Source organism: Ochlerotatus camptorhynchus, unplaced genomic scaffold, assembly GCF_037179485.1.
Source record: "Ochlerotatus camptorhynchus isolate MF236.1 unplaced genomic scaffold, CSIRO-AGI_Acam_v1.1 ptg000471l, whole genome shotgun sequence".
NCBI lineage: Eukaryota > Metazoa > Arthropoda > Insecta > Diptera > Culicidae > Ochlerotatus > Ochlerotatus camptorhynchus.
Genome location: NW_027040957.1, coordinates 586,462 through 600,535, shown reverse-complemented (window position 1 = coordinate 600,535; position 14,074 = coordinate 586,462). Strand labels below are relative to the sequence as shown.

General features: G+C 38.3%; 1 protein-coding gene across 8 annotated transcripts in view; it reads right to left on the bottom strand.

Annotated features, from left to right (window-relative positions):
• Alh (Alhambra) overlaps window positions 1-13,574 on the bottom strand; it is a 60,131-nt gene extending 46,557 nt beyond the window's left edge. For 5 of the 8 annotated variants that reach the window (XM_065235293.1, XM_065235288.1, XM_065235295.1 and 2 more), the window contains exons 1-5: window positions 12,875-13,574; window positions 3,120-3,722; window positions 2,839-3,035; window positions 1,495-2,765; window positions 1,327-1,432 (exon numbers count right to left, since the gene is read on the bottom strand). In XM_065235293.1, coding sequence (XP_065091365.1) covers window positions 1,327-1,432; window positions 1,495-2,765; window positions 2,839-3,035; window positions 3,120-3,474 — 1,929 coding nt within the window. In that variant the 5' untranslated portion in view covers window positions 3,475-3,722; window positions 12,875-13,574. The remainder of the gene's footprint in view (window positions 1-1,326; window positions 1,433-1,494; window positions 2,766-2,838; window positions 3,036-3,119; window positions 3,723-12,874) is intronic. The other 3 variants (XM_065235289.1, XM_065235290.1, XM_065235291.1) reach the window with 3 other exon arrangements.
• Window positions 13,575-14,074: the final 500 nt, after the last annotated feature.

Here is a 14,074-nt window from a genome sequence, read left to right as displayed (position 1 = left end):
TAGACCGTGACAAAATTTTCTCATTCCAAGGAATGTGTACAAAATATAAAAGGGTAAGGACGCAGTAAATTTCAATGCTTTAGAAAATTTAATATGTTTTTAGCGGGGGAAGCCCATTTGGCATAATGTCCATTTGTTATAATCTACGAAAAACATGCAAACAAGATAGTGGGTCGTTTGGCATAATGGTCATTTGAATTACAGTGAATTAGAAAAGAGGGTCGTTTACATCAACTGTAAGGGTGGAATTTTTTAATACTTTGATTTATTTTTTAAAACATGGTAATGGGAGTTCTGGCAAGGAATTGCATCATATAAGCAGGTTTTTTTTTTTAAAGAATTAATATTTTCATATACCTAAAACTTTCACGGTGCGATTTTCTAGCTACAGTGGCAACAAACTTAATTGGAAAATGTATCAATCTGCTCATGTGGTGATACACTCGGTGATACATTACGGATTCTGTACAACTTTAATGCAAATCTGTAAAGAAATCTTACATTTCCATGTTGGGTGTATTATTTAACATGGTTGCCTTATCCAATAATCGACAAAATATCATTGAAAGAGCAAATGTATTTTAAAATTATTATCAATTATCTAATTCATAGCACATGCCATCACATATTTTTGAGTAATTTTTATGGTGAATAATTAAAAATGTTAGAAAACATAGAGCATCTTTTGGCTAGGTTTCCGATTAATTTTCTTGAAAAACTCCTTGTGTTTAAAATAAGGTCTTGTGGTAGGTATTGTGTCAGCTTAAGAGAATTGACTGAATAAGTTTCTACAATTAATCATATTGTCGAGCAGGTTTGATTCAACCAGTGATTCTAAGAAAATGAAGCAATCAATTCCATTTTTTTTTAGCTAAGCATAAGTAAGACCTTATTTTCTTGAAAAAAAAATGTCAACATATTGTTCGACGACAATGTTCGAGTGGTAGGAAACTTGATTTGAAATTACTCGCATTACAATGTTTCAATGTTAACCCATAATAAAATAGATAGTTTAGGGGTATTAATCACCCTATCAAAATTCAAAATTTTCAAACCGCAGACCCACAGTTTGTGTTTCACTGAAGGTGCACTTGAGAGCACTCTCGAGTGCACCTTCAGTAAAAACATAGTGTGGCTCTACGGTGCGGAAAATTTGCATTTTGATAGGGAGATTAATAGCAGTAAGCTATCTATTTTACGATGGGTTAACTGAAAATTCAACTGGATTTTACGTTAGCATTCTATAATAAAAAGTAATGAAAAAGCCCTAAAAGAGCGATCCATCACTGTGTGTACAATAGGTAATTATGTAAGTTGTCCACTTACCTTCTTGATCGTTTTCTCGATGCCACTCAAGCAAGCAGGATCGATGTTATCGCTCTTATTGAATGGCAATGGCACAAGAGAAACAGCGACGTCTTTAATCAAATCACTGAAATTTAAACGAACCTTAAACATGATTGTTTAACTTCATAATAGACCTAACTTCCTTACCGATTTATATCAATGTCAATACTGGATATCGAGGTCGGTGTAGATCTAGCATCGGCTTTCCTTTTCTTCGCTATGCTTGAGCTGGAGCTGGAATACGAGCTTCCTCCGGAAACAGTCATCTTGTTGTTACCGCTGCTAGTTCCCGTTTCGATCACCGAAGGGGGACCAGTGGAAGAACCCGCACTGTTCGGGTTGTTTCCAGAAGCTCCTCCCATAGGGCCACTTGGGGCGGTGTTACCGCTATTGCTACTAGTGGTACAGGTTCCGAAAACCGAATCAGAGTTGACAACTATCGTTTCGGTGAAATTCGACGTGGTAAACTTAGCGATAGCTTCCTTCGACAACATCTCCTTGTTGGTACCCGAATGGTCGTGAGGGGGTTTGATGATCAGCGTCGTAGGAATGGCAGCAGGCGAAAGGGATGCTGCCCGAGCTGAAGATGCAGCTGCAGAAGAAATTTGGGCTAAAGTTTTCTCTGGTTTGATAGCTAAACCTTCCTGTTGCTGCTTGATGGAACTGGAGGGGATCGGTGAGGCTGAAGACGTAGGTGCCGACAGTGAGGAGAAATCGTTTTCTTTAGGAAGGGAACTGCTCATATTGGAACTAGTTGAATTGCTAACTGAGGATCCCAGACCAGTAGTACTGCTGCTGCTTCCACTACCCATAGTACTGCTGTTGGTACTGTTGGATTTAGATGATTTAGAGCTTTTGTCCCGTTGTGAAGACGAGGACGATGACGAAGATGACGATGGTTCCTTATCGTGACTTTTGTTTGTACTGGACACTTTATTTACATTTTTGCTATATTTATCTTTATCCTTATTGCTGCTACTAGAAGAGGACGAACTCGTTTTCACAGTGGTTCCTCCTGGGGCATTACTGCTGGAGGCTCCAGAGTTTATGCTAGCAATTCCTGCAGATGCAGTGCTTCCCGTTTGACTGACCATACCGCCGCTTCCGCTTCCACTGCTAACAATGGCAGATGATGACGACGTCGCAATTGAATTGGTCGAACCTTTTGAAGCACTGGACGACTTCCTTTGCTTCGACGACGATGATGCCGAAGATGAGCTACCTTGCTCTCCCGGTAATCGATTGTTGGATTTCATGCTACTGCTTCCACTTCCACCGCTCATACTGCTGCCACTGGGATGTTGCTGCAATGTAGAAGGTTCAAGCTCCTTTTCCGGAGACGATGGTCCATCGCTGGAGTTTGTTTCGTGACTAACCGGCTTGTACGGTGGAATTGTTTTGACGTTGCCTCCTTTTTTCTATATAATGGAAGGATAAATTTGATTGTTAGTGGAGTTAATTAAGTAGCATTAAGCTATGAGCAGAATTTACCAATTTACTATAATGATGCTGGCAGTACCCGCAGTACTTGACGTTATCCAAATAGTTTCCTGCTTCCTCGCAGAGTAGTCCAAGTTGCTGAGCGCAAGTTACATGGAACTGTTGTTTACAACCTGATTTGTTGCACTGCATACAAGCGCCTGCTGTCGAGCGGGAACCTTTTCCCAATTCCTGACAAATGTAACATGCTGAGGAGGAGAAGGATGAAATACGTTTCATTCGGATATCATGTACTGCACAAGGCTTGGGCAATAAATTCAAGGACCACCTACTTTTATTATACCGTTCCTGTGGAATCAACTGCAATATGATTGGTTCCATCGTAGTGACATTTCCAAAGCGCACCTCCGGAATGTACAGAGCACATACCACATGTGCCCAACCTTGATTATCGGTCCGCTTAAGTGCACCATCTCGAGAAGGGCATAGCTCGCACCGAACACGAGCAGATCGTTCTTGACTTTCACACTTTCGACAGTACCATGGTCCGCTGGGAACCGTCACTATTCCGTAGCACGCCTGATGAACGGCCACCGCACAACTTTGTCCATCACAATAGACCAGAGGGTTCTCCGACCATCCCCGATCATCGGAGCAAACACAGCAACCACCGACCATCTCCTTCATTCTGGTCCGCGGTCTGTCAAAATCGACTACCCATCCACCAAACCGCACAGACTATTCGTTTGGTTATTTCTTTAAAGACTTCTTCCAGATACGGTGGTGATTTTCTATGTTTATTTCAGTTATAAGTTATAAATTTGACCATACACTGTTCTCTTCCACATTTCACTTATTAAAGCGTACATGTTCTACGTCTTTTATTCATTGTACTTCCGTCACAAGTAACCACGGTTATCATTTTCAAGTTTTACCTATATAGAAAGGAAACATGTCACACACATTACTTTAAAAATAGGATTCTTCACGGATTATTGAGATGAAGGTTCGTTCTAATATTACGTAACGCAAAAAATGATTTTTTAATGCCTCCGCCTTAACGAAACATCACTTTTCTGAGCACAATGATATTGTTTCGACCCGGAAAGCGCTGTCCACAAACCACGTAGACAGTTTTGAGAGATTTTAGACACCCTCCTCCCCCAAGATTTTATATCACGTTAAATCTAGCGAGTTTTTAACAAAAGAGAAAATCGACGAAGAGAATCGATCATCGCGTTTACGCCCTTATGCATTAGACTGATGCAAAATTTGAAATTTTCGCTCCACAGTGCTCAAACGGCTTCAAATAAGGTCCTGATTAGCAACCCAAAATTTAAACTCATTTGGTAAAAAACTGACTTGACACAAATCATTCGCAGTTTATATGGAAATTACTACCCTAATAAGCAAATACCATAAACGAACTGTATCCCGGATGGGTAAACTATCCCACGAATGGTTTGGATTATACCTCGAACATATCGTTAAGCTCTCTTTTATGGTTATTTTTTTTAAAACCAAACTTTTTGTTCGTTGTCTTCTACCCAATTTCCATATCGCTTTTTTGAAAATTTAAATAGTTATTAATTGTTTAAGAAATTGATAATCTTATGGCATGATCAAGCAGCTGTTCTGCTGGCAACACTGTATTCTGCAGTGTGACATAGTAGCCATGATATTTGTGCTCTATTCTTCTCACCAGATATACCAATGCTGCCTGCTGAACAGTTTAATGAGCATAATCATAAGACATCAGTGAATTGGATCATTAATAACTTTTGTTTCATACATTTTAATAAGTTGTAGCTGAGAAAATTTGCTACAATCACTGCTATTATTTTTAGAAGCATAGTAATCTAGTGAATTGTTAGATATATATGCACAAATACATAAGTTTTTCCATAGCAATTCCCATATAAACTTGAAATGGATTGTGCCAAGTCAGCTTCTTACTAAAGTAGTTCAAATTTTGGTAGGCTAAGCAGGACCCAATTTGCAGCCGTTTAAGCACTGTGGAGCGAAAATTTCAAATTTTGCATCAGTCTATTATGCATGCTCACTGTCGAATTTGATCTATTGTAGCATATCCCGTGTCCTTAGTTTAGTGCATGTCCTATTACTCCATCACTATTGAGAAATGATGAAGTATTCGGTTTTGATACCTTTGTCATTCTTGCCTTCATCGCAAGGAATCGATTCTAATTGAAAGGTCCCGCTATTCATCCTCGGTAGACAAAGCCGAGCTATCAACAAGACATAAATAGAAAAAAGGACTAAGATGTGTTCCTGGACTAGGAATTGGTGGTAGATTTACATCCTGTAACGTACCACGAAAAGGTGATCTACCCACGTTATGGGGCTAAGGACGCATTACCAGAACAGGTAAAGGTAAGGTAAGGCACCTGTACAGAACCCAACTGACGAAAGCATGTAGGCGAAAGTGGGGCAATTTCACCAACGGTGCAATGTTCCACGCATCAAAATCAAATTCTTGAAAAAAAAAAAATACAAAAAATCTGTTGAAGACTTGAAGCTTGAAGCCTATTTGATTATGTTATTTCATTATATCAAGTCGAAAGAAAAATGGGACCATGTTTTTTTTATATTTTTCCAAAAATTTCAGTTTTTTAAATATATTTAACCTACAACATTGCCGAAGGCACCAAACCGGTCGAACAAACCATTTTCGAGTTAAAATTTTCCGAAGATAACCTTATTGTTTTCTATAGGTTTTTTTCCCAAAAATAAGGCTTGATCAAAATTGGGATTGGTCGGTCGGCTTGGTCGAACTTCTGACGAGAATCTTGAGCCAACCAGGCACCAACTAACCTTTTAGCAGACCCCAGCCCGACCGAAATGAATTCAACATTCACCCAACACTAACCCAACATTGAGTCGACATCAGTTTTAATCTACCCGACAACTATCGGATATCAGGTAGACGTGTCTAATTGACAACGTATTTTCTTATTTTACTGCACTATATATCAATTCAGTGTCAACGTTTCAAAGAGGCGTTATTGCTTTTGTAAACAATTGTTTTAGCCGTTGATTTTTCGCGAACAAAAGCTCACGCATGAAAATTAATGACACCAACAAACAGAGGACTGGTAGACGAACCAGCAAGCATTTGGAGGTGTAAGTTTTTATTTGCTATAAATCAACGACTAAAGCCATTGTTTACAACAGCAATTACGCCCCTTTGAAATTTTGACACTGAATTGTAAATTCATTTTAGACACAGGCAAACAGTCATAAAACTCGCAAGTCGTTCATCGAACAAGCATTTAACGGTAAATTTAAATATATCTAAGATGGTAGTACCAACAATCAATACAAAAATAACGCTTTTTAATTGGCTCACTACTTGACTAACCTATTGGTCCTAAGCAAATCGATTAACGTACCCTATTCTAGTCGAGATTCTAGTACTACACTATGTATGTTTTGATTCGCTATGAAAGTTTGACAGATAAAATGAGGGGTTCGTGGATTTTCCTTTGTTTCGAGGGGTGCATCGATTAGCTTGGAACCGAAAAGAGTGCTAGAGCTGAGCCAAAAAGTTGAGCACGTTTCTTTGGGACCTTCTAGTCTTAGAGTTACCTCTATGGTAGTACTGCCACCTGAGGCGCGCATAGTAAATTCCTTTGCGTTTGACGTGTACACACTACTGCCATCTGTTGAGCGTAGTGCACATCACAGTGTACTCAACAGATGGCGGTAGTGTTCTAGCGACGATGTTTTAGAATGACAAATATTCAATGTGTATAGAAATTGTTGTTTGAAGCTGTGTCTCTTCAATTTATGTAGTTAAAAAAAATATGTTCAACAGAATTGGTTGATTGATATGAGCCCGTGCAAATATTACGCATCGCGGAATATGCCAATTGGGTTCTTTAAGGGTATTGAGGTAAATGTATATTCGTAATCTACATTAAAAGTGGAACCTAAACCCAAAATTTCATCAATTTTGGTAAACTGGAACTATTTTAAATAATTACGATAACATTTGCAAAAATCACTTTATTAGCGCCCCTCGGTGTCCATTTATATGGGAGCGAGCTGTCAGTTTGTTAGTTTAGTGTCAAACAGTGAAGTTATTATTTTGTTTTCAATTTTGATTTAAAAATCAAGATGAAAGTGTGTGGGTACGAAAAAAATATCGCTGTGCTCAGAAAACGAAGCTCTTTCAGATGATGTAAACCGATACTTTTTTCAAAATTAAACAACCCAATTCTACAAACCCCCATGCCCTATAACAAATCGTAACGGAGATTGACGTCAAACTCGTCATCCGTCTCCGTCCTGTTTACTTTGCGTTGGGGGCTCAACGATGATAGAGTCTGTGTATAGGAGGCGATTCAAATATTACATCCACAAGTTTTTCGATTTATTTACCGCCGCCCTTCGCCCCACGTTTTTTTCTCATCCCTATTACTCAGCTATCAACTGCTTATGTCTCTCTGCTTACAACACGTATTTAAATAAGGCCCGTGATCTTGCCTACTGTCAAACGTATAGGATTGATATGGGGTTGCCAGCCTCCTGCTATTACACGTACTGTCACAAATTCTAGGACTCTCCTCCTCCCCTTAAGAGTGGACGTTATATTTGAAACGCCCCTAAGAGTGAACCCAAATCTACCTACTGAACTGTCAAACCGTCTACCTATCGTGCAAAGTAAATAAACATTACAATGCAAAGAAAGGTCAGCGAAAAGTATTGCAACCATTGCAACTAACTTTAAAGTATAAACGAAGAGATGATCAGAAAAATAGTAAGCTTTAGATTGTCATGTAAAATTATTGGAAAATGTAAGTTATATATGTTTTGTTAAAAAATCGACAAAATTATTTATAAAATGATTTACGATGACCAGCATATAGTGATAATCAATTTCCTTAGGTTTTCTCGTTTCTTCCCCTAAATATGATTAATTCTAGACTAACATTTGAAAGGGGCGGAAGAGCCAAAATGTAAACAAACCATATTTTGCCACATATAGAGAGAACAGTCCACAAACTACTAGAAAAAGTATCACTTCAAATCATCAAAAACGTTTCTTCTTACATGGCGTATTTCCAACTTTCAACTCTATGATGCATCTGGTTGTTACGCCTTGCACTAAAACTACGAATTATATTGATTTAATATGCCAAACGGACTGATTCTGTAGTATCTAGTCAGGCCCGATTAATTTTAAATGCATCCGATTGATATTAAAGAAGACCAAAAACTCTCACAAAATTTTCTAACGAAGAACCAAAGCGAAACAACAAACAAAAAATCCCGAGGGTGTATTTCCATGGCGCATCACCAGTGTTGGCAGTTCAAATGGTGGAAGATCCGGGCAGCGTTGCCAGATATACCGATATATTATTTATGTCGATTTTCAAACTTGATACCGATATACAGATAAGGTTTATCAGAATACCGATTTTTGAGTTTTAATACCGATTTTTTATTAATAATCAAAATTATTACTGTCTGCCCGCACTTAATTTCAGAGGAAACTATTGTGAGAGACATTTATCTTCTTGAAAATTAAATTTTTTGAGCCTGCTCTAAAAAAAAACATCTTCAAAAATGTCTTATGCTTGTTACTCTTTCGACTAATCCTTACAGTTCCTAGCGTTTTTGGTTACCAAGGAGTCGTGAAACAGCTGATGGTTTATCCCAATAATTTCTGGAAATCGGGAAATACTTTTATTCAGGACAGAACAATAGGCGCATAAAAACGTTAATTTTTGAACGTCCTGAAATTTCTTTAATCTTCCATTTGAAGTTTCTTCCAACTTTTCCTAGGAATTTCCGTGCACCTTACCCTGCCCTGTAAGTTATTTTCCGATTCCTTCCGGAAGTCTATTTCGACTTCCCTTGGATGCTTCTTTTGGTTTCGCTCGAAAGGTTCTTCCGTCTCCTCCCTTCAGAAATGCTTCCAGAGTTTTATTGCGGTTCCATTAGTTTCAGGAAAACTTCAGGAACTTTTTAGAAGTTCTGAAACTTCAGAAGTCCGGACTTTTGGGTAGGTTCCGATAAATTATAGACAGTTTCATTAGCTTCTGTTCATATCAGAGAACCCGGGAATTTCAGGAAAGCCCAGAGAACTCAAATGAACTTAAGGAAACTGACATATTTTGGAAACTTCACAAGCCCAAAGAACTTCGCTGAGTGCTGTTTCGAAACTATTCGAGCTTGTTATTATGGAACCGTTGCTCTCTCACAGCAAGCAGTATCTGAGTGCTGATCAACACGGGTTTACTGGCGGTCGCTCTACAACCACCAATCTGCTATGCCTCACATCCTACATTACCGATAGTATGACTGAACGGGTACAGACGGACGTTATATATACCGATCTATCCGCGGCATTCGATAAGTTGAATTGACATGACATTGCGATTGCTAAACTTGACAGGCTTGGGGTGAGCGGTAATCTCTTGAGTTGGTTCCGTTCGTATCTTACTGGTCGCCAACTTATGGTTGCTATAGGAGATTGCAAATCAGCTAGCTTCTTTGCCACATCAGGTATACCGCAGGGAAGCCATCTGGGACCGTTGATTTTTCTACTCTACTTCAACGACGTGAACCTGGTTATCGAAGGACCTCGATTAGCATATGCAGACGACCTCAAAATATTTTTACGAATTTGCTCGATCGCTGACTGCCACAATCTTCAACATCAGCTTAATGTCTTCGCCAGTTGGTATGTATGTATGTATGTAAGGTAGCCACCATCCTTTCAAGACTTGTCTTGTATGCAGCTCCACTTAATAATTAAATTGAGTGACTGACAGAGAAAATTAGTGTATTTACATTTATGTTTTTTTTTACATTCTGACCATGTTGCTTTGTTTCTCTTTCTGTGATTATTTGACATTTAATTTTACTATTATTATTATTATGATTAGTATTATTAACATCATTTGGGCTACAGCCAGCCTGTTGATGTATGGCAACAATAAACTTATAAACTTTAAAGAAATTTAATGGTTTTCAGGATAGTTCCATTTGTTTCAGGAGAATTGAGATAATTTTAGGGAAGCTTTGAGAACATCAGGAATATAAATTCAAGGAGATTTCTGAACCTTTAAATGAGTTCCGAGAAACTCAGGCAATTTCCGAAAACTTCAGTTAAATTCCGAGAGGTTCATGAAAATTTTGGAGACGTAAGGGAAGTTACATGAGCATTAGAAAATTGTGAGAACATTTTTAGGGAAGCTCTGTGTTTTTATCGGCAGTTTCGAGAACTTAAAAAAAATTAAAAAATTGGAAAGTTCAGCTTTTGCGCTCTCTTTCTCCATTACTTTCTTTGTCTGAAATCAGACATCCAAGTGCACAGCGAGAAATGCATGCTTTAGGCACCCATACATCACAAATTTTCTTCTAATTTAAACTCACAAATTCGAACCGGTCTGCAAGTATGATAACGTCCAAAGCGTACCAGACTGCTGTTTCCGTGTTGCTCCCGTTTGACGCGTGACTGCTGAAAGCTTCAATTACAACCCGCAACCCAAAAAAGCTCGCTTTTAGGTGCACTATTTAACGAGTTTTGTCATGGTAGTGTTATCGACACGCTTAGAAATCAATGCATTAAGGATTAGGCAGACCATCCGAACTGAAGTTAACCCTTTTTGAAGCAAACCAAGGTCGAAGATTTAATTGAACCACACTATAAAATAGTGTATTCATGGTCACTTGTGGTCTGCAGTAAAGATCACTATCACTGACCATTAAAATCTATGAAAATCTAAACGCATTTTTGAAAATTATTTACACCTGTGTCGTGCACAGGTTGCACATGTGGACGCGACGCCACTGAAGTTCAGAGAACCCAGAAATCTATTTCTTCCAGATAATTTCCCATCTTCTCCTTGAAGTATCTTTCGACTGTTCCGTAAGCCCTCTGGCGTCCGACTTTTTCCAGAAGTTTCTTCCAATCTACCGTAGGAAGTTTCTCCCAGTGTCTCCTGGAAGTTTCTCCCAGTGTCTCCTGGAAGTTTCTTCCGTCTTCTCCAGGAAGTTCATTTAAAGTTCTACCGGATGTATCTATCGAGTTCCCCCAGAAGTTTCTTTCGTCTTCTTCTGGGAAGGTTGGTTTTTTTCCGACTTATTGTAAGGTTTTTCCGAGCTTCTCCTAACTTCCCCTGGAAATGGCTCCTCCGGGATTGGCTTCCGATTTCCAAACTTTTCTAGCTTCTGGATTTTATCAGAAAGTTTCTAAACATTTTTGCCAACAGATTCACAATATTTGTCTTTGACATCTTTTAGAACTTTTTTTCAAACTTCCTCCACGAGATCTTCTTTATTCTTTCTCTGGAAGTTTTGTCGGTACCATTAAGAGACTAATTCAAATATTTCCTTTGATTTTAGTCCAAAAGTTTGAAATTTTTTTAAATTAATTAAAATAGTGAATACCGATAAATACCGATTTTTTAATCATTTGATACCGATAATCACGAAAACAATCTGGCAACGCTATCCGGGGGGTAACAAAATGTAAGAAATTATCAGGGCGTATGATGTTTTCTTCTTAATTTCACGGCAGAAAAACTTTTTTTTTAGTTTTTAGTGATGCACGATCATTACTAACTATATGTCAAGCTAATAAAATGATCCAGAAAATGGAAAGTCGTTAAATAGGATTAATTTTTAGGTCATCAAAATTTTAAAGCGATTTACTCGATATGGTTATTTTGGAATTCCGCCCTTTTCAAATGTTAGTCTAGACAGTGCCAACATTTCAAAGGGGCGTAAATGCTTTTGTAAACAATAACTTTGGCCGTCGATTTCTCGCAAATAAAAGCCTGACATGTTTAAAGAAAAGTGCAAGTTCATGGACTTCCAAGATTCCGGTAAATATAGAATCAATCAATCAATCAAAAAATTTACTTTATTTACTTGCAAAAAAAAGTACACTGAAGATAGTTTTTGAGCGATTTAAACCCACCTCCCTGTGTAGTAGTCGTTCATATGTTTATTTAACAATTGATATGACCCGTAGACACTCGCTTATACCCACCCAGTTTGTGGACAGCCCCTCATTGGTGGCAAAATTCAGTGCTAATTGAAATTCCTTGATAATTTATCCAGGTAGTTGCCACCTTGATTTACTTTAACTGTGATGTGATGTGCAGTGAAATTTAAGTCGTCCAGGTTTAAGATCCCAAAAATCGTGGATGCTGCTTATGGTTGCTTTACTTAACCCTTTCCTTTCCAGAAGGTTTTTCGATTGATTTTAGATGCAAAAATGTATTTTTGAAAAAAGCGCTGGATCAAAAGTACATCAATAGTATTTCAATTGTTTTTTTTTCAATAGCTGCTCAGTTGAATTCTCAAGAATACACAAGGATGAGAACAATCCTGACTATTCAATGATCCATTGACAAACATAAGGCAAACCAAAACCTTGTGAATCACTTATGCTGCCATGGGAAGGAGAGGGTTAACTTTTTCAAAATAATGTCCTATCTCGTATTCTACCTATCCGTTTTCTTATGGTTTTCTATCGTTGGAAAGGTCACTTCTATTAAACTGTCGGTCATTCTATGTGGTTCTGTTGTAGAACAATAGAATTGGACTATTTTACTAATTAAAAAGTCCATGGAGCCCAATTAGGTATTTTTATAAGCTCTCAGTGAAAATTATGGTCCAAGAAACCAATCAGCTTTAACTTGCTTCTCTACACTAAAATTGAAAACCAGGCCAACAAAAATGGAAAACCAAAAAAAAATATTAACCATTCAACCCTTCACCATGCGACATGACCAATTAAACCATAAGAATATCCTTCCAGCTAGATTAAAGCATTAGAAATGCGTATAAATTATGAACATATTATAAAAAAAATAAAAGATGTTATTTTGGTTTGGGGCATGAAGTCAACTAAAATTCATTATTATGAATTACGGGAAGTCTCGTTTATCTACTGCTAGAGATAAGCTATTTTTAAAGATAGGTAGAGTAGCATCAGATACTTAAATCTTTTGATTGATTCAATTCGTTACTGTGACGTGCTAATCGACCTGCTAGCGTTATCTTCCCTCCCATCGCACACCGGTCAAAATATTTATTTTTCACTTGCCAGCACTGAACCCGCTATACCACCTGGTCACACCACGCCACACACTGAAGACTCTCGCGTTTCTCGTCTCTTCTGCGCGCTGTGTCTTACACCCTGCGGCGGCCTCCGGCGACGACTCGGACTCCCATTCTTCTGTACACTATTTTCTTCCTAATCCCGTTACCTTCTCACTCGCTCACTCACGTCACTGTCCATCAGTGTCGATCTCACTCCACCGCCAAAAAAGATAATTGATATAGAAAACTTGAAGAGCATCGTTCTTTTGCGCGGATTCTGCCCACCCTGGGTTTCACTTTGACCGAATTCCTAAATCACGCTGTGATGTAATGCCACACCGATATCAAACACGGAATTGCGGGAAGAGGCGCATTTTTTCAGATTCTTTCGAAGCCTTCTTTTCACTCCCACCAAGCAGAAGAGCAAGCCTCCTTACGATTTGCTTCTTACGGACGGGCCTCAACGAGATGGATGGTTACCTCCGAAATTGTACTTTTTTCTTTGCCCCTTGTGCGCTGGATGATGGCCGGTTCCGATTTACGCAATATCCATCATGATCCGGCCAGATTTCACTTTAGTTTTCAACACTTTTCATCCGGTTTTAAACAATCGAAATACACAAACTTTTGACAACCCGCACGCGAGATTTATGTTGTGCAAAACAACAATCACTCGAAATTCTCCATTTTATTTCGCTGATTGACATGGGAGCCGTGCTGCCAGAATAGTTTGTGGCAAACAAAAGCGAAGTTACATCACGGCTACCGTGACGTATAATCCTTATCAACTCCAAAGTGTTTTAAATTCGAGCAGAATTGCAGCCGATATGATGATACAAAAGAAACGTATAAAATTCATCATATGAAAAAATACAATACCTTGGTTAAAATTCAAATATCAAAGTTAGTTGTTTCGATTTAAAACAAATAAGAGCATTCCTGTAAACATCGGAACAAAGGTGGCAGCACTGCTGAGTTTTGGCGTTTGATTGTTTGATAGACATGGTGCACTTGATAGACTGGTACTGAGTGAATGTGAGTATTTACGGAATGAGTGCAGTGCAGTGTGGCCAAATATAAATACGCACTGATAAACCTGCATAAGTACACAGAAAAAAGTATGTCTATAACCAAAGTTAATGGAATTCATAACGTGAAAACATTTATGCGATTCCATTAAATTTATGTGATTTTGCAAATGAAT